At 47.9% G+C, this 17,188-nt stretch overlaps 2 protein-coding genes across 2 annotated transcripts; one reads left to right on the top strand and one right to left on the bottom strand.

The window, feature by feature from the left end:
* The first annotated feature begins 1,575 nt into the window (after positions 1-1,575).
* lcmt2 (leucine carboxyl methyltransferase 2) lies at positions 1,576-6,075 on the top strand. The gene is made up of 14 exons (XM_079358021.1): positions 1,576-1,923; positions 2,384-2,508; positions 2,690-2,771; positions 2,868-3,048; positions 3,129-3,285; positions 3,652-3,841; positions 4,134-4,241; positions 4,384-4,471; positions 4,554-4,766; positions 4,841-5,086; positions 5,178-5,275; positions 5,377-5,564; positions 5,653-5,788; positions 5,866-6,075. The coding sequence occupies exons 1-14, from the start codon at positions 1,876-1,878 to the stop codon at positions 6,028-6,030; spliced, it is 2,025 nt and encodes a 674-aa protein (XP_079214147.1). The 5' UTR covers positions 1,576-1,875; the 3' UTR covers positions 6,031-6,075.
* Positions 6,076-7,239: 1,164 nt separating this feature from the next.
* On the bottom strand, positions 7,240-16,459 carry tbccd1 (TBCC domain containing 1). The gene is made up of 12 exons (XM_079357953.1): positions 16,324-16,459; positions 15,265-15,329; positions 14,914-15,180; positions 14,590-14,748; positions 14,366-14,482; positions 13,916-14,165; positions 13,646-13,832; positions 13,045-13,560; positions 12,018-12,222; positions 9,068-9,178; positions 8,382-8,624; positions 7,240-7,527 (listed from the first exon to the last, which is right to left on the bottom strand). The coding sequence occupies exons 2-12, from the start codon at positions 15,325-15,327 to the stop codon at positions 7,255-7,257; spliced, it is 2,391 nt and encodes a 796-aa protein (XP_079214079.1). The 5' UTR covers positions 15,328-15,329; positions 16,324-16,459; the 3' UTR covers positions 7,240-7,254.
* Positions 16,460-17,188: the final 729 nt, after the last annotated feature.

The raw sequence follows: 17,188 nt of genomic DNA, 5'->3' as shown, positions 1-17,188 counted from the left end.
TCTGAAGGAAGAAGTGACAGGTGCAGGGTCACATCGTGCACTCATGCTGCTCTTTCCCTCTTCAGATGGACGAAGGATGGATTAAGGACGCACACGTGGGACTTTGATGTTTTATAAAGGTACCAAAGCTGTTTTAAAAACGTTCCTCAGTAATATTTGAACAGAGAGAGAGAACTGTCTAACTTTAACTCGGGTGTTCGGACCGTTCTGACAGTGTGCAGGAGGTGCTTCAGTCTTTTGCTGCCTTGGCACCTCGCCAACTACCAACCCAACTTCCATATGTTGGTCCGCACTGGGATTTGAACCAACGACCCAGCTAGTCCCTAGCAGCTCTGACCGTAACTTCTGTTTCTTGTTGATGTGGTGTTCACGTTGGATTTTCACCAATAATACATTTTATTTATGGGCGCATTTAAAAAAACCAAAGCACACGTTACAAACAATATAAAAAAAAAAAATTTAGAAACTTATAAGGAGGTAATTAACAGTTTTACATAACAGGATTAAAAGCAGGAGTTTTGCAGTGAAATGGATGGAAATCAGAGTATCTCTACTACGACAGGAGAATCTCTCCCGGTCTTAAATCCTGGCGTGGGGACAACACTTAATTGCAAGTTTATCTTATTATCTTTATCTTGTTTCGGTGCATCCAGAAGTCTCCAGATTGTGTTTATGAGGAAGGGTGGAGACTTCAAACCAACAAGAGAAGTGAGCAGCAGCAGCAGGCCCTCTTTGGATCAGAGCCGCAGTTTGAAAACATCATCCATCACAAACTGTGTCTCATTATTCTGCTCTGAAACTCGAGCTCGTGCAGGGATGCTGCTCCTCATAAACAACAACAACACAGCTGATCATCATCATCATAATACATTTTATTTAGACCTGCGGCAGAGAGGTGTCACACATGAGTCAAAGCCTGCACGTCTGTGTTTAGAGGAGCCTGGTAGGGGCTGCAGCAGGTCTTGTATTGTAGATGTGATCAGATCAGCAGCTCTTATCTCGCGGTGTTTGTGCTAACGGGACACCGCTCTCAGGTCGGACTAAACTGACTCAAGCTTCACATTTGGACGCTTTAACAGACTCGAACATTCTCAGTGTTCATCTAGATAACGTGAGAAACCCAAGAGGGGTCTAAAACTATCGATACTCACCTCTTCTGCTGTCCTTTGAGCGGTGAAGGTATCGCAGGCTTAACTGTTGACAATTGGGCTATCAGCTGCTTAACACTTCCTGGAAATTTGCGCATGCGCTTTGAGTGCCGCATTGTCAAACGAAGTACCGCATTCACCGAGGGTCGCTTCGGTTTATTTATTTATTAGATGTTTTTTTTAATCAAATGTATTATTATATTATTCATTTATATTTTCATTCATTCATTATATTGTTTATTTTATAATGTGTTTTTTAAATGTATCGACATAGATGCAATGCGCCATCAATTTATGTCCGTTTTATTGTCTGATGATTAAATATTTTAATTGTGTCAAAACGAACCCGATCATTATCATTAGCAAGGCCTGACAAAGCAGATCACGGGTAGCTTCATTTGCTAAATAAAAATCTTAACACATTTATTTTATTTATTCGACCGGTATTTCATTTTGGTCCTTGCTTTTGTCCAGAAGGGGGCGCTGATTCGCCTCAGCGCTGTTCACAATCTGCCGCTAAGCGATGAACGAAGTAGTTTTCTTTGTGTCCTCCAGGCCGGGTGGGGCGCTGTGTGGCGCAGCCGGAAGTCTTCTTCACCACAAGGAAGAACGTTTGAATTGTTTACATCGATGAACTACACGCCGTGTCCTGAAACTCACCTGTAAACTTGGATTTTAATGCTTTTAAATTTGAATATGTGTTAAAATATGACAGTTTGACGACGTCATGCCAACCACAAACCGGAAGAAGAAGAAGCAGGCGAAGGACTCCGCGGTACATTTAACGTTTATTTACTGTCTTTAGAAATAAACCCAGATTAATATATTCTAATAAAATAGAGTTTGAACGTCATAAACTGTTCTTCTTTATGTTCCCACAGTATCCGTCTTTATTCTTCATTTAGAGTTTTAAACACAACAATCTAACCATACAACACATGAAGCATCATTTAATATATATATTATAATATATATAAGGCGACTTTTATTCATTCCCCTATAGTCCTGTCCTACGTTTCTTATTCAAATGATTTCTGTGACTTGAGTTCTTGAGTTTACTTTAAAAAATATTTCAATGGGCTCTTAAAAAAGTGTTAGATAGATAGATAGATACTTTATTGATCCTGAGGGAAATTGTATTGTATAGTGTTGTATTTCTACAACCAGGAAGAATTAAACTCACATTCACAATCTTGTGTGTGTGTGTGTGTGTGTGTGTGTGTTCTTCGTCTCAGGTTCAGGGGACAAACGACAGCAGCGTTGTGAGCAAGGTGTCCGCTGCAGCGCAGGGTTACTTCCACGATGATTTCCTCCAACACTTTGTGTGCAAAGTGACCAGAAGAGCCCCGCTCATCAACAGGTCCGCAAACTGTACATCAGGTCGTGTTCATCGTGTGTGCGACAGGCTCAGCTCAGAGAGTCAAAGACAAAAACTGACGTCTGCTTTTCCCTTTAGTGTGGTTGGTTTTGTGGGGGAAAGAGGGTAGTCTGCCATGATGGGACACAGTGTGTTTCTGAAGTGCACTAATTCTCTGTTTCAGGGGCTACTATGTGCGCTGGAGAGCTGTTGATCACTGTGTGAGGACGTTTCTGCACGTCACTGAAAGCTGCCCAACCAGACAGGCATGTTTGTATTTTCAATTACAATAATCTCCATGTCGAGTTTGCATTTATATATTTCTGTATTCCACATGTGACTTCTTCTTCTTCTTCTTTTAGATCTTGTCTCTGGGTGCAGGATTTGACTCCTTATATTTCCGCCTGCGTGCAGACGGAGCTCTCGACAGCGCCGTCGTGTTTGAGGTGGATTTTCCCGATGTAGCTCGGAGAAAGACGTCTCTGATCACGTCTGATGTGACACTGAGGGGGGCGTTAGACTCCCATTTACCTTCTCCTGCAGGTTTTTCTTTCAAACACGCTACATTCACTCCAAAAAGGCTTCATTTCATGTCACTAATATTGTCTTCCATGTTTCTTCAGAACCTGTGTACGTGCTGAGCGCTCAGTACCGACTGCTCGGGGTGGATGTGAGAGAAGAGTCCCAGGTGGAGGAGGCTTTACGTGCAGCTGGTTTGGACTGGGATGCCCCCACTTTAATTCTCTCTGAAGTGGTCCTGACCTACATGGAAACACAGTGGTAAATTTCATCCTTAAAGGGAATCCATATCATCCTGTTTGTGTCCGATGTCTTGTACACGAAGCACTCTTCATGATCGTGTAAAGCCATGCATGTGTTGCATTATGACGTCATGTACAAGAGGTACTGGGGGAGCGACTTGGGGTTAAGAGTCTCGCCCAATGACACGTCTGAAACGTAGTCTGCAGGAGCTGGAGATCGAACCCCCGACCTTCTCATGAAGAGACGAGCGACCCTACTCAATGAGACACAGCTGCTCAGTTTGATGCAACACTGAGATAATAATGTGATTATGATCATCTGTCATGGGCTGTAGTTGTCCCAGTGTTTGTAATAATTATGTCCTCTGTGTTTTGTGTCTTTCAGGTCGGACGCCGTCATTCGGTGGGCTGCGAAGCTTCTCACTCAGTCGCTCTTCGTCATGTACGAGCAGATGCATCCACACGATCCCTTCGGTCGGATCATGCAAGATCATTTCCTGAAACTGAATTCCACTCTGCACGCACTTCGACAATACCCCGACACTGCTGCACAGAGACGCAGGTTCCTGGACAAGGTGCACAGATTACACTTAACAATATTCGTGTTACTTTTGAGTGTGAGTCAGACGCAGCTTTCGTCTTTGTGCTCCAGGAAGCATCTTTACTCAAAGAAAAATTGTTCAGATCGGATCTGCAGACCCGTTTATACATGATCCATCATAAGGCGGGCCTAAGGGGGCGAACAACAACATCGACCCAATGAAATAAAAAAAAGTCCAAATCAAACTGAATGTTTGATGAGTCATGATTTCTGAGTTTTTAAAGTCTGATGTGTGTGTGTGTGTGTGTGTGTGTGTGTGTGTTCAGGGCTGGGAGCGGTGCACGTGTCTGGATATGAACGAGTTTTACCTGGAGCTGGTTCCTGAGGAGGAGAGACGCAGAGTGGACAGTCTGGAGCCGTTTGATGAATATGAGGTGAGCTTGTTTGTCGCATGAAGCTGAAGGAAAGGTGAACATGAGGAGGACGTGTCCTCGTCCTTTTCTAAAGCCTTCAAAGCAACAATACTTGCATATGACATATTCTAGTGTAAATGGAAAACTGTGTTTGTGTGCTCAGGAGTGGCATCAGAAGTGTTCACATTACTTCATCCTCACTGCGTCTCGAGGCTCGTTGATGTCGCAGGCGTTACTCTCTCACGCTCCAGGTAACTCACACTTTATTTCTCTCTGAGAGAATAAAACGTCAGCTCACACCTTTCCTCTGTTTGTTTCTGTATCTGTGGTTAGCGTGTGCAGTGCCGTCCACCCTGCCCGCTCTGAGTGTGCACACAGCACCGGTCACTTTGGAGGGGCTGGGCATGGCGTCCGGTGTGGTGAGCCCGGGCCGAGTCCTGCTGACGGGAGGCTCGAGCAGAGAGGGCAGAGGGGCGGGGAGCAGGATGCTCCTCAGAGGGGAGGGAGGCTGGAGGTCTGTGAGTGTGGAACCATCTGAAGATCTCGGTGAGTCTGTTTCCTGTCAGCCGTACTGAACTGAGCGTTTGTTGTTTTCTGACTGGTGATGACTTTGTGTCCAGGTGTTCGACTCTACCACACCGTCACCTCTCTGCCTGCAGGAGGTCTTGTGGTTTACGGCGGCCGCTCCTCTCCTTTAAACCCGACCGGAGGCCTTTTCAGAGTGACCTTTGACCCTGCTGCTTCACCTGCTCCTCTTGACTCAGAGGACAGAGGCGCGGTCAAACTCAGCGTGGAGCAGCTGGTCTGCACGGGCGAAACGCCAACGCCAAGATGGAGGCACACCGCGACTACGCTCAGTCGAGAAGGTGATTTAAAAAAAAAAAAAGAAAAAAGAAATCATACATGTTCATCCTCACGGTCTTATTCCATCCACAAACCGTCTCATGTTCACTGCAGGTAAAGACTTCCTGTTTGTGTTTGGTGGAAAGAATGAATCAGAGGCAGCTCTGGGAGACGGTCACTTCCTGTGTTTGGACCGGCAGCACTGGACCGAGGTTCGATTTATTTATCTATCTGTGTTTATTAAATTAGAACAGTGCACATTCTACAACATAACGGCATTGTATGTGTGTGTGTGTGTGTGTAATATTTTCAGATGCCAGTAGAGGGCGCAGTACCCGAGGCTCGTCACTCTCACGCAGCGTGTTCATATCAGGGGGGAGCGGTGATGTTTGGAGGACTGGCCAGAGGCGGGGTGCCGCTGGGAGACACAGCTCTTCTACGGCCCGCTGACAGAGGCTTCACCTGGGAGAGACTGGAGGTGCGGCCCCGCCCTCTCCCCAGGTGTGTCCAATGATCAAAGACCTCACCCAGACCTGTTTTCACTCCATGCTAAGAGCTGCTTCCTGCATGTTTTAAATGTTTGTTTCAGGTACTCTCATTGTGCTCACGTGGTGGGTGAAACGCTGGTGGTGGTGGGAGGAGTTTGGCTGCATTCAGATGGCGTCCCAGGCGTTCTCATCATCGACCTGACGACACGCAGCAGCGTGGAGTTCAGTCTGGATACGGTGAGTTCATTGGCTTTTTCGAGCCGTGTTTTGGCAGCACGTTTATTTGAAAGCGTCTGGTGTTGTGGTCTCTGCAGACCTCCGTGCCCTGGCCTCTGATGCTGCACTCGTTCTGCTCGGAGCTGACGGACACAGAAGGACCTCAGCTGCTCCTGATTGGTGGAGGAGGAAACTGTTTCTCATTCGGGACTCACTTCAACCCTCAACCTGTTACTGTAGACCTCAGACCGGCACTGGGATGAACCGGACTGAAGGTTTTTCTCTTTAAAAAAAAACCCAGTTGAATCCCTAAATGATGCACACGTGCGCTGACTGCTTCACACTGATCACGAGTCAAACAGAAACCAACTTCCTCTCACAGGACTCACTTTTGAGAGAGCTGGAGCCGAGGCGGGTTTGAAGCCTCCTGACAAACCGTTACACGACGCCCACCTGTCAATCAGCTCAGCTACACGCCTTATTGTGAATAACTCTGATCCTTCATCCAATCAAAACTGCTGAGTCATCAAAACATTCCCCCCCCCGTACAGTGTGTGTGGATGGAGACATGAGCTAATCACACCTATTTGGTTTTTTGAAGCAGGCTGTAAACATGTTCATGTCTGCTGTAAAAACAGGCTGTTTGAATGGGTGTGTATGTGACTTCCTGTGCTGCTGCAGCCAGCCTCTAGTGGACACTCCAGGAACTGCAGCCAGCCTCTAGTGGGCACTCCAGGAACTGCAGCCTGCCTCTAGTGGACACTCCAGGAACTGCAGCCTGCCTCTAGTGGACACTCCAGGAACTGCAGCCTGCCTCTAGTGGACACTCCAGGTACTGCAGCCAGCCTCTAGTGGACACTCCAGGTACTGCAGCCAGCCTCTAGTGGACACTCCAGGAACTGCAGGATGTTACACTTCCTGCATCGATTTCCTGTTTTAACAGCGGATGTTGTTGGTCTTAAAGCTAGAAGCATGTCATGTTCTCTTCAGGTCTTTAAGGTACACACACACACACACACACACACACACACACATTGCACTCAGTCACACTCACACTCAGTGTGATCACTGCTGCTGGGATTGCTCATTTTGCTGTTGTTATCCTTTGACTTGTTAAAAACGGTAAGATCTGATCTGATCCAAAATATTTTGTGTAAAATTCCAAAACACATAAAAACCGACTAATCCAGACGGCTTAGTGCGAGCTGGAAGCTAAAATGATTGTAAATGTCATCAGTTTGTTTTCAGAATAAACGTTTGAGTCAAAAACATTCAGTGAAGCCTCTTTGGTGGAGCTCCTCAAACGTCTTCACCTGGAGGAAGAGTCTTACACGGAGACAAGTGGACATGAGACAGCTCGTGAATGAAAACCCGGAGGAACGTCTTGAGTCTGCTTACACGACTTTTATTTGTGAGACCTCAGCTCAAATCACAGAACAGTCGATGACAATCAGAGTGAGATGTGAGGTCGTCGGGATGCAGGGCGGTTACTCCGTGAAGCGCCTGAAGGACTGGACGGTGGGACTGACCGCGCCCCAGTCTCCGTGTTTGCGGTACTCTCCCTTCTCCAGGAAGTACTGGCGACCGCGGTAGTTGGGGTGCTCGTAGAAAACCCACCAGCCGTCGTAGACCTTGCAGGAGTAGACCTCCCTCCAGCGGAACTTTTCCACCAGGGACGGGCAGTCCTCTGACGTCTCGTAGGCCTGACCGCCGAAGTCGGCCTTCTCGTACAGCTGCATCTTGTACATGGTCCCGCTGGTCTGGAAGAAGGGGGGGCAGAAAGTGAGGGTGTCGTTAGTGCAGAGAGTTGCATGTTAGAGGAAGACACGGTTTGTCTTTCTGTCCCCCGTCCCCGCTGTGACTGTTACTGCGTCTCTCAGCGACCCTCGTTTTTTCAGCGAGTTTGATTTTTGTGTGAAAGCTCCGACCGAGCCTGCAGGCCGTGTGTCAGTTTGATCGTAGGAATAGAGCGACCCAGATATCCGTCTGCATCGACAAAGCCCCGCGGCCACTGTGAGCATCAATGCACGCCGTGTGCCGTCTGTCCGAGAGTCATCGACGCCAGTTCACAACCCGCAGAGTGCCCAGCAGACGGCGTTCAGAGGCGGCTGATGCGTTTAGACTCCACAGGAGTTAAACCCTTCCTGTAAGATCAGGTCTGGACCCACTGGGGGTCGTAAGACACTGAGGGGGGCGGGGTTCTTTCCTGTTGTAATGAAGCTAACGGTCAGGAACGCCGTCTGGTGCGCCCGGCGGGTTAAACCGCCTCCAGGGACAGCGAGGGTCCCCCGGTCTTTAGTGCCTTATTATTGGGGTCACGGGCGGAACAGTTTGGGAACGCCTGTCTGAACTATGCACAGTACCAGAAGGTCCATACAGCATTTCAAAATAAAAGTAGGGTTAAATTCAAACAGGAAGTAAAGTACTCTTGGCTAGTAAAAAAAGTAAAAGCCTAATAATTTTTTTTTTTTGAATTAATAGAATTTCAAACATGATTAATCATGATTAACAATTTAAATATTTGAGATATTTTGCAGCTTTGATGACAACTCGTTGAGATAAATGTTTATTTTGAACTCGTGCAGCACACATCACCTCTTCACGGCTGACTTACAAAGTGGATCATCTTGCAGGAGCTGAGGTGGTCGTTGACGCCCATCCAGCGCTGGTAGTCCGGGTACTCTCCCCGGGTCAGGACGTACTGGTAGCCCATGTAGTTGGGCCTCTCGTAGACCACCCAGGCGCCGCTCTCCACGCGGATGGAGTTACAGCGGCTCAGGTAGGTGTGGAAGTCGGAGCAGTCGCTGTCACACTCATAGCGGCGGCCCTGGAAGTTCTTTTCCTCGTAGAAGACGATCTGCGGTGGCCACACACACACACGCACACACACACACACACAACATCCATTCATTTATTACCAAATCTTCACTACAAGTTTGTTTTTACGTTTGAGCTTTGGAGAAAAATCTCTTTGCAATATTTTCTCCTTTTTTTTTTTTCTCCACTTGTTCAGCTTTAACCTGCAAAAACACTAAACATGAATTAAGGTCCAAATCAAAACTGCAAAGAGGGCCACAAAGGACGCCTTGAACCTCCACAGATCCAATCAGTCAAACAACAAAAGGTACGTCAGGACTCTTAAAATCAAGGCGCTCTGCATGTTATTTACAGAGAGCCAATGATAATCCAGCGTGAGCAGGAAGAGCTTCCTGTCTGCAGGCGGGAGGCGGACTCTTGGTGCAGAGCCGCCCGCCTGGACTGGAGCGGCACCTTAAAGCCGGCGCTGCAGGCCTCACTCACCCGGCCCATCCTGGATGTTTGTGGTGTGGTGTTGGGAGATGCTGCTGGTTCTGCTGGTGGTGCTGGTTGCTCCCCTGAGGTCTCGATGTTGCTCTGCCCCCTCACCGCTCCCTTTTATACCCCCGCCGTTCCCACGTTCATAAACAGCAACAGCAGAGGCAAAAGGGGAACAATCGCTTTGTCATGAAAATGAGATCCAAAAATTGAGTCAGTGATTCTAGTGCTATTCAGTTTTTCCAGAAAAGCGAGGAAGGATTACGGCATAAAGGCCCGGGCATGGTTAGCGTCCATTGACCCCCACTTCTGTACCAGCTGGGTCCAGTGCCCACCCCCCGCTCCAGCTCTCGCACCATGTCACACATGCCAGCTCCACCAGCTTGCCCCCACCTGGTGAGGACCTGCCAACTCAGGACTTCTATCAGCCTTGTGGATGAATCCAGACGGGGCAGAGGAAGTATTCCCATCCTGAACCCGAGGAAAAGTACGCACAGCGACATCAATAGAAACTTCTGTTCAAAATCTAAAGCCCCCCCCCCCCCCCTGTGTGTGTGTGTGTGTGTGTGTGTGCGCAGTTATTATGACTCATCACATGTTGGAGTTTTAGAACTGATGCGTCTGATTAGAAGCATCATTTTGCAATTTCAGTCGATAAATCTGGAGACAATCGAAGAATCTGTCAAGTCCCATTCGACGATGCATTTAAGAAAAACTAACGTTTACGTCGTTTGTAAGAATAAAGGAGCCTGATGGAAACGGCGTGTTCAGCACCAGAGGAGCCAAACGCTAACATGTTAAAATACGTTTTAAAGCAGGACTCAAAGGTCAACAAAGTGGGGCGCCGCCTGTGTGCGGAGGCCACAGTCCTACGAGCGTGCAGCCTGGGTTTGAGTCCGACCGGAGGCTCCTTCCCTGCATCTCTCTCTCTCTCTATCTGCCCCGTCTCAATGAACGCCCAAAATAAGACCTTATAAATAAAGGGACAGGTCTACGGTTTAGGGGCTGGTGGGACGATCTGCGAGACCTGGATTAAGCGAGGGGGGCGACAGAGGTCGATCATGTACGGGGGAGTCGGGTCATTCAGGGCTTTGAAACACAAACTGTTTTTCTTTAATTCTTCTTGAATGTAGTGAGATGAAGTGAATGTTATTAATAACCAGATGCCACCTCCTGTAGCCACGCCCACTCTCACAGGAGCTTTAATATTTCCCCACTGAAACAAAACAGACAATAAACTGGACTGGACAACACACACCAACCACCTGTACGGGAAGACACAAAGCAGGATGTACTTCCTAAGGAGACTGCGGTCCTTTAACATCTGCAGCAAGCTGCTGGGGATGTTTTACCAGTCCGTGGTTTCCAGCGTGCTTTTTTACACCGTGGTATGCTGGGGGGGGGGCAGCATATCCAAACAGCACACATCCAGACTGGACAAACTGATCAGGCGGGCCGGCTCTGTGGTCGGCATGAAGCTGGACTCTCTGGTGACGGTGGCAGAGAAGAGGACACTGAACAAACTGCTGGATATTATGGACAATGCCAGCCACCCTCTGCACACCGTCATCAGTAACCAGAGGAGCCGGTTCAGTGAGAGACTGCTCCTTCCCAAGTGCAGAACCAACAGACTCAAAAACTCCTTTGTCCATCAGGCCATCACGCTCTACAACTCCTCACTTGGGGGGAGGAGGACGAGAGCACACGGGACAGAGGGGGAGGAGTTGGAGCGTCTTTCCTTCTACCCTCATTGTGCAATAACACACGGACACTTTCACTTGTATGTGCAATAATCTCAACCAAGTGCAATAATCACAATAATCATTGCCCTTTTTTTTGTATATTTTGCTTCTTCCATGCATGTGTTCTATTATTTATGCTGTATTATTCTTTATATTGTTACTGTTACCTGCTACATTTTTATTTTTACTTTTATTGTATCTGCTGCTGGAACCTAAATTTCATTGAGGGAGTCATCCCAAAAGGATCAATAAAGTTCAGTCTAAGTCTAAAACGTGATGCACAGAAACAGAAAGACAGACGAAGCAGGTTTAATCCAAAAACTTTATTCATTCTTATTCAATTAAAACTCTAAATTCATTTTTCTTCTCCTGGTCCAGCAGCTGCAGAGAGCCGCTCGTGTTCAAGTTAAAGGGGAAGTTAGCAACGTTAGCGTAACAGCAGGAAGGCATTGTACAGTGACATCATGTTCACAGATCAAACATCTCTCAGCGTCATGTCGAGCTGACACGGCGAGCCCAAAGGTCTGAAGCACACTAAACGTGCTGCTACATGTTTCTACAGGTGAGCATATTATTATATTTTATTCTCGTACAAAAATAAAAGGACATCTAGGCAACATTGTCTTCGTGTGAGTTGTTTCTGTCGTATTTGAGAGAGAAAGGGAAAAAAAGAGATTGTGCACTTGTGGTCGGACAGCAGTCATCGAGGTCAGAGCTGAAAACTCCCGCTGTGGGATCAATAACGGAGCTGAGCTCATGCAGAGCGCCGCTCAAAGGTTCACCAGTGGACGGGGAGACTTTCCCCTCCACATGAAGGCCTGAGCTGGTGACATGTCAGACCCGCTCAGGACACGGAGGTCGGGAGGACAGTGATGTCATAACTGATGCATCGAGCACGACTTCCAGGAAGAGTTGTCAGCGCGCGTCTGTCAGGGCCACGTTGACCTTTGACCTCCTCAGCCGCTCGCTGTGACTGCACCCAAGAACAGTTCTCACAACGTGGTTCAACAACCTGCCGATCCACCCCCCCACCTCGCTCCGGCATCCGAACCACTCAGCTGCCTACGAGCCGGCCCGTCTCAAACAAAGAGGCCCAGAAGTTTCTGGAAAGATTCACTGAGGTTTTATTAACCACAAACTAAATGTTGGAAGCGTCCAGTCGTCAGTGACCTGTGATGTCAGAGACCTGTGATGTCAGAGACGGCTCAACAGGCCAGAGGGGACTGTCCCAGCGGGCGGCCGTTCCTCAGAGGTCTGCTGTCGTTGACTCGGGCCGGGCCCGGCGCCGCCCCGTTGGAGTCGTTCAGGGAGGTTATTGTGGGCGGGTTCAGGCTGTCCAGTTCCAGCCTGTGACCCGTTTCAAGCAGCCACTGGTGGAACTTCAGCTCGACCAGCTCCTGGAACTTCTTCTTCTGCTCCCTGCGGGTCAAAAAGACGGAGACGGGTCACAAGGACAGAAGGTTCTGCACGCCTCGCTTCATTCTTCAGACCTGATATGAGTCTATCATCATGTGTGCTCCACTCTTTAGTTCACATTGACATTCTGTTCTGTCCTTATATGACTGTGCTGGACCTTTAAAGCAGGTGATCCTGATGCATCACACAGCCAGGTGAGGACGGTCAACGTGTGCAGCCTGTTTCTGAACTCCAGCAGCTGAGAGGCTGACTCGCAGTCTTATTGATTTTTCAGGACGGCTTTTAGGTTAAAACTTTCCACTGACCGAAGCCGCACGCTGATAATGGAGTCCGACTCATTTTGACACAGTTACAGTCAATCCAGTCATTTTTAGAGACTTGCTTTTATGTGATCTATACTTTTAAGATTTCTATTAATCTCTCCTTTTTTTTTCTCATTTATTTAACTGTTTTTTTTAAATCTATTTTTATTTGTCTTTAGTCTTTTAAATTCCTGCACTCACCTCACTGCTCTTAGTATTTTATATCCTTTTAACTCTCCTGCCGTCTTACTCATTTTACCTTCTCTTATTTATCTCTTCTTTTATCCTCGTTCCCCCCCCCAGTCTAATTATGATTAGCTTTTATTTTTAGTTTGGTCCATGCGTTTACCTCTGTTCCCTCTAAATACTGCTGTATCTGTTTCTATATGTAAAGCACTTTGTAGTCTGTTGTTTTTAAAGGGCTGCTATATAAATAAAGTTATTATTATTATTATGAATCTAATGATTCCACTTATGATTGAGGGCTTATAGATAGATATATTTCGGCCTTTCAGACACTCACTTGTTCAGCCGAGCGTCCATCACTGTCCTCTGCCAGGTCTGTATCCTCCTCTGCTTGTCCTCCACGGCTGCCTGGTACAGAGGCGCTAACCCCCCCGGCACCTCGCACGTGTCCCCCTCCATGCTGAAAGGCACGACCAGCATGTGGAAGTCAGCGGGGGGCAGCAGGCGGTAGCAGGAAGGCTCTTGGTTGGGTGAAGGGTTCAGGCCCTCGGCCCCCAGGAGTAACGGCTGATCCCAGAGGTTGGGGACGACGGCCAGTCCCACGCTGGCCATGTGGTCCTCCAGGGACGGGTAGAACGTGTGGAAAGGCCCCAGTGTGATGTCTGTGTTTCCTGGTAGGAGCAGAGGGCGCGTGGGCGTCAAGGCGTGCACGGTGCAAGACGACGAGGCTCCGATAACGATCCTTCCTGCCACGCAGACCAGCCGTATGTTCTGACAGCCGTGGATGTGGACGCTGGTCTCGACCGGACCCAGGACCACCGTGCTGTCTCTGCACTTATCCACGCTGACTGATCTGAAACCACAAGTCACAGTGACAGTGGATGAAAACAGGTCCAAAGCCATCTCCCCCCTCCCCCCCCCCGAGAAGCTCACGTTACCTGAGAGGCGACAGCAGGTAAATGAAGGCATCTGAGCACCGGTGGATTTTGATTTTGGCACCTGTCAGCTTGTCCGAGGTTTTAGCCAGAGTTTGTTTGAACACTTGTGACATCAGCACCATCCTGCTGCCGGGCGGGGCCATGTGGGTGTTTCGGGCTATTTTGGCTCTCTTCATGGCCCCCTCCACTGCAACGAACAAAGACACGGTCAGAGGGAGGTGAAGAAAGACGTGACTCGGTGCTTCTTTTAGCCGGCAGGCGTCGGGGTACCTTGTTGAGCCCAGGCGAGTTTCTTTCCCGAGCGCAGACAGGCGGTCATCCCGAACGGGTTGAGCACCAGGCTCTGCTGGAGGCAGGAGAGCAGCTTGTGCAGCGGGAAGCAGCGGCTGTGTGACGAGTAGCCGGCCTGCGTTTGCAGCGGACCTTTGGTGAGCAGTCTGTGGACGGGCTGGACCACTCTGCCCTGACTGAGCGAGCCCTCCAAGAGCAGGCCCAAACTCCGCACAGCCTCCAGCGATATCTGGACAAGACAGCAACACTGTGATGCATCACACGGGCAGTTTCATCAACCAATCAGAGCAGCTCTCTGTGATCAAAGAATTACAACACTGAACACTAAGACAGTGTTCTCATCCTCTCTTTCTTCCTGTGGGTCTCCATTTTGGACGTGTCCTCCTCCTTCGGTCTGTGTCTGTAAGCTAACACGGTGCTCCTACACACCTGGCAGTCTCTGAGCGCCTGGCCCGACTGTGACAGCTGACCCGGCTCGACCAGCAGCTCCAGGATCTCAGCCAGGTGACTCTGCACGAAGGACAGGTGGGCCTGGTCGTCCCAGTTCTAGTGACCCCCGCCCCCCCCCACAAAAAGAAAAGAAAAGAAAAAGGAGACATTGAGTGACACATGAGAAGGAACACCTGTATTGTAAAGGTAACAGGAGCACAGACCTTGTTCTGAGAGCTGGTTTTGGCCTCTCTGTCGGACGGAGACGGCGAGCGAGTTCGATGACTGGGCCACTCTTCGCCGATCAGAGAGGTGCGTAGAGACACGCGGTTAAGCTGCTGGATGTAGAGGAAGAGGAGGAACTGCAGCGTGTCCACAGACAGCTGAAGAAAGACAACAACAACAGATCAATGTGTGGAGACACAAGCCTCTGCCTCAGGCAAGACAACAATGAGCAGCACGCCCTCGCCAACACCTCATAGAGTCACATTCTTTGGTTCACTCACATACCACCTCTTCCTGCTTTGTTTGTTTGTTTGTTTGTTTACCTTGGTCCTTTGTTGGTTCAGCTCACTTTTGTCGGCGCACTGGGAGAGACACTCGGCCCGCTCCAGCCTCTCCTCCGGAGTGTGGCCTAGCAGGAGGTCAAAGGTCTCAAAGTACAGCCATGCAATGTCTTCTGGGAGCTGGAGTTTACCACAGGCAATGTGTCTCCACATGGACCAGCCCAGAGAGGGGAAACAGCCGTCACGCGTCCGCACATAGGTCGCCATCTTGCGCAAATAATGCAGGCTGAGCTTGGAGGGGGGAGACACCTAAAACACAAGGCCACAAAACTCTTCTAGAAAGGTGTGCGTGCACTGAAAAATAAAATGAATATGTGGAAAGAGTTGATTCACCTGCAGGGCGCCCAGTAAGAAGGGTTCCATGCGTGGCCATACGCTCACGCTTTCTGGCTCCATGTCTGAAGGGGAAGAAGACGTTCAGTGTCAGACGTGTTAAAAAAAGAGAGTAAGAGCAACATACGCATGGATCAAGAGAGGAGGAGGCAACGTCAGGAGGCAGAGCACAGGTGCTGACAGGAAGTGATCAGAGGCAGAGCACAGGTGCTGACAGGAAGTGAGCAGAGGCAGAGCACAGGTGCTGACAGGAAGTGAGCAGAGGCAGAGCACAGGTGCTGACAGGAAGTGACAAGAGGCAGAGCACAGGCGCTGACAGGAAGTGACCAGAGGCAGAGCACAGGCGCTGACAGGAAGTGACCAGAGGCAGAGCACAGGCGCTGACAGGAAGTGACCAGAGGCAGAGCACAGGTGCTGACAGGAAGTGACCAGAGGCAGAGCACAGGTGCTGACAGGAAGTGACAAGAGGCAGAGCACAGGTGCTGACAGGAAGTGACAAGAGGCAGAGCACAGGTGCTGACAGGAAGTGACAAGAGGCAGAGCACAAGCGCTGACAGGAAGTGACCAGAGGCAGAGCACAGGTGCTGACAGGAAGTGACCAAGTGCAGAGTTTTGTTTTTATGTGTGTATGTCCTCTCTAAGAGGAATACAATAATTAACTTCTGAATCACAAACACCAGCTGGATGGACAACAAACATGTGAGACAGTGTTTTTTAATGGTGGAATAATAATAAGAATATCTGCTGTAAAGACCTCGTGATGTTTCCATGACAACAGGCAGCCAGACTGTTCACTGACACTTGACATGAAGTTTGGCGAGCTAACAAAGCTGACTGTTAATCTAAAACTAATCCACTCAGACAGCAGAAAACACCCAGCTCTTTATTCTTATCTCCACTGAAAGTCAAAGCACAGTTGTGGCTACAGAAGTGACAGAAGAACTGTTTCCTCCTCTCTTTCTCTGCGTCTCTCTCTCTCTCTCTCTCTCTCGCGAAGCTAATTTCAACAAACTAGTTCCGGCTAACTTAGCTGCCGTTAGCTCTGCTGTTTGATCTTACTTTGATCCTTCTTCTTCTTCTTCGATCTGCAAACGACCTGCTGCTCCTCCGAGCTTCCGCTCACTCATTCGAGACGATAACAGGTGACAGTCATGTCGTCGATGAGCTGCTTGTTGTGATTAGAGGCAGACCCGGGACAGGAGGACTTCCTATTTGGCGCCCTCCTCTCCATCCAGACCAGACAGACCTGACATCTGTTGCGCGCAGCTCGCGGGGGCGCGCTTCAACCTTCCCCTGGTTTGTTTTCATACATAAAAAACTAAAGCTGTTTATATATAATTATAATTCAACACTTAAATATCAGATGTTGTCTTTAAATTAAGATTGACACTAAAAGTGTCAAAATGAAATATATAATTAAATATGTCATGCATTATTTAGTATTGGAAATAATTATAAAAAATATTTAATCACATATGCATTTGATTAATGAAATAGCTATATATTTATTTATATATTTGTGGATTTATTTCCTATATTAAATAATTAATGACATATTTAATGATTTTATTAATTATATATTTCATTTTGGCACTTGTATTCCTCCATACTTTTAGGTGTTTTACGTCTTAAACTCAAGCTACAAACACTAAACGCTCAAATTTAAATGTTTAAATAATGAAAGTAAATTGAATGGTCACCGAATTTACTATGCTACGAATTTGTACGAAATTTATTTTATGAAATTTTAAAATTTATTTTATATCATCCATTTATGAATATAAGGTTTATCCAACAGTATATACTGTTTAACGTATATTCGCTGTTTTTATACTACTAATTAGCATTTTAAGATTATTTTTTTTAATATAAACTTTAAAAAAATAATATTTGAGGAAAAAACGGGATCTGTTTCTTTAAATGT

The sequence above is a fragment of the Symphodus melops genome, assembly GCF_947650265.1.
Source record: "Symphodus melops genome assembly, chromosome: 12".
NCBI lineage: Eukaryota > Metazoa > Chordata > Actinopteri > Labriformes > Labridae > Symphodus > Symphodus melops.
Note: the sequence above shows the minus strand (reverse complement) of the source record. Positions and strands in the feature narration are given on the sequence as shown.

Excerpts from the sequence above, each read along its gene's own strand:
- lcmt2 (XM_079358021.1), top strand. The coding sequence starts at position 1,876 with ATGCCAACCACAAACCGGAAGAAGAAGAAGCAGGCGAAGGACTCCGCG. Across the intron at positions 2,772-2,867 it reads AAAGCTGCCCAACCAGACAG|ATCTTGTCTCTGGGTGCAGG; the intron begins GCATGTTTGTAT and ends TTCTTCTTTTAG. Across the intron at positions 5,565-5,652 it reads CGGCCCCGCCCTCTCCCCAG|GTACTCTCATTGTGCTCACG; the intron begins GTGTGTCCAATG and ends TGTTTGTTTCAG.
- tbccd1 (XM_079357953.1), bottom strand. The coding sequence starts at position 15,327 with ATGGAGCCAGAAAGCGTGAGCGTATGGCCACGCATGGAACCCTTCTTA. Across the intron at positions 14,749-14,913 it reads TGAACCAACAAAGGACCAAG|CTGTCTGTGGACACGCTGCA; the intron begins GTAAACAAACAA and ends GTCTTTCTTCAG. Across the intron at positions 13,561-13,645 it reads TACCTGCTGTCGCCTCTCAG|ATCAGTCAGCGTGGATAAGT; the intron begins GTAACGTGAGCT and ends TTGTGGTTTCAG.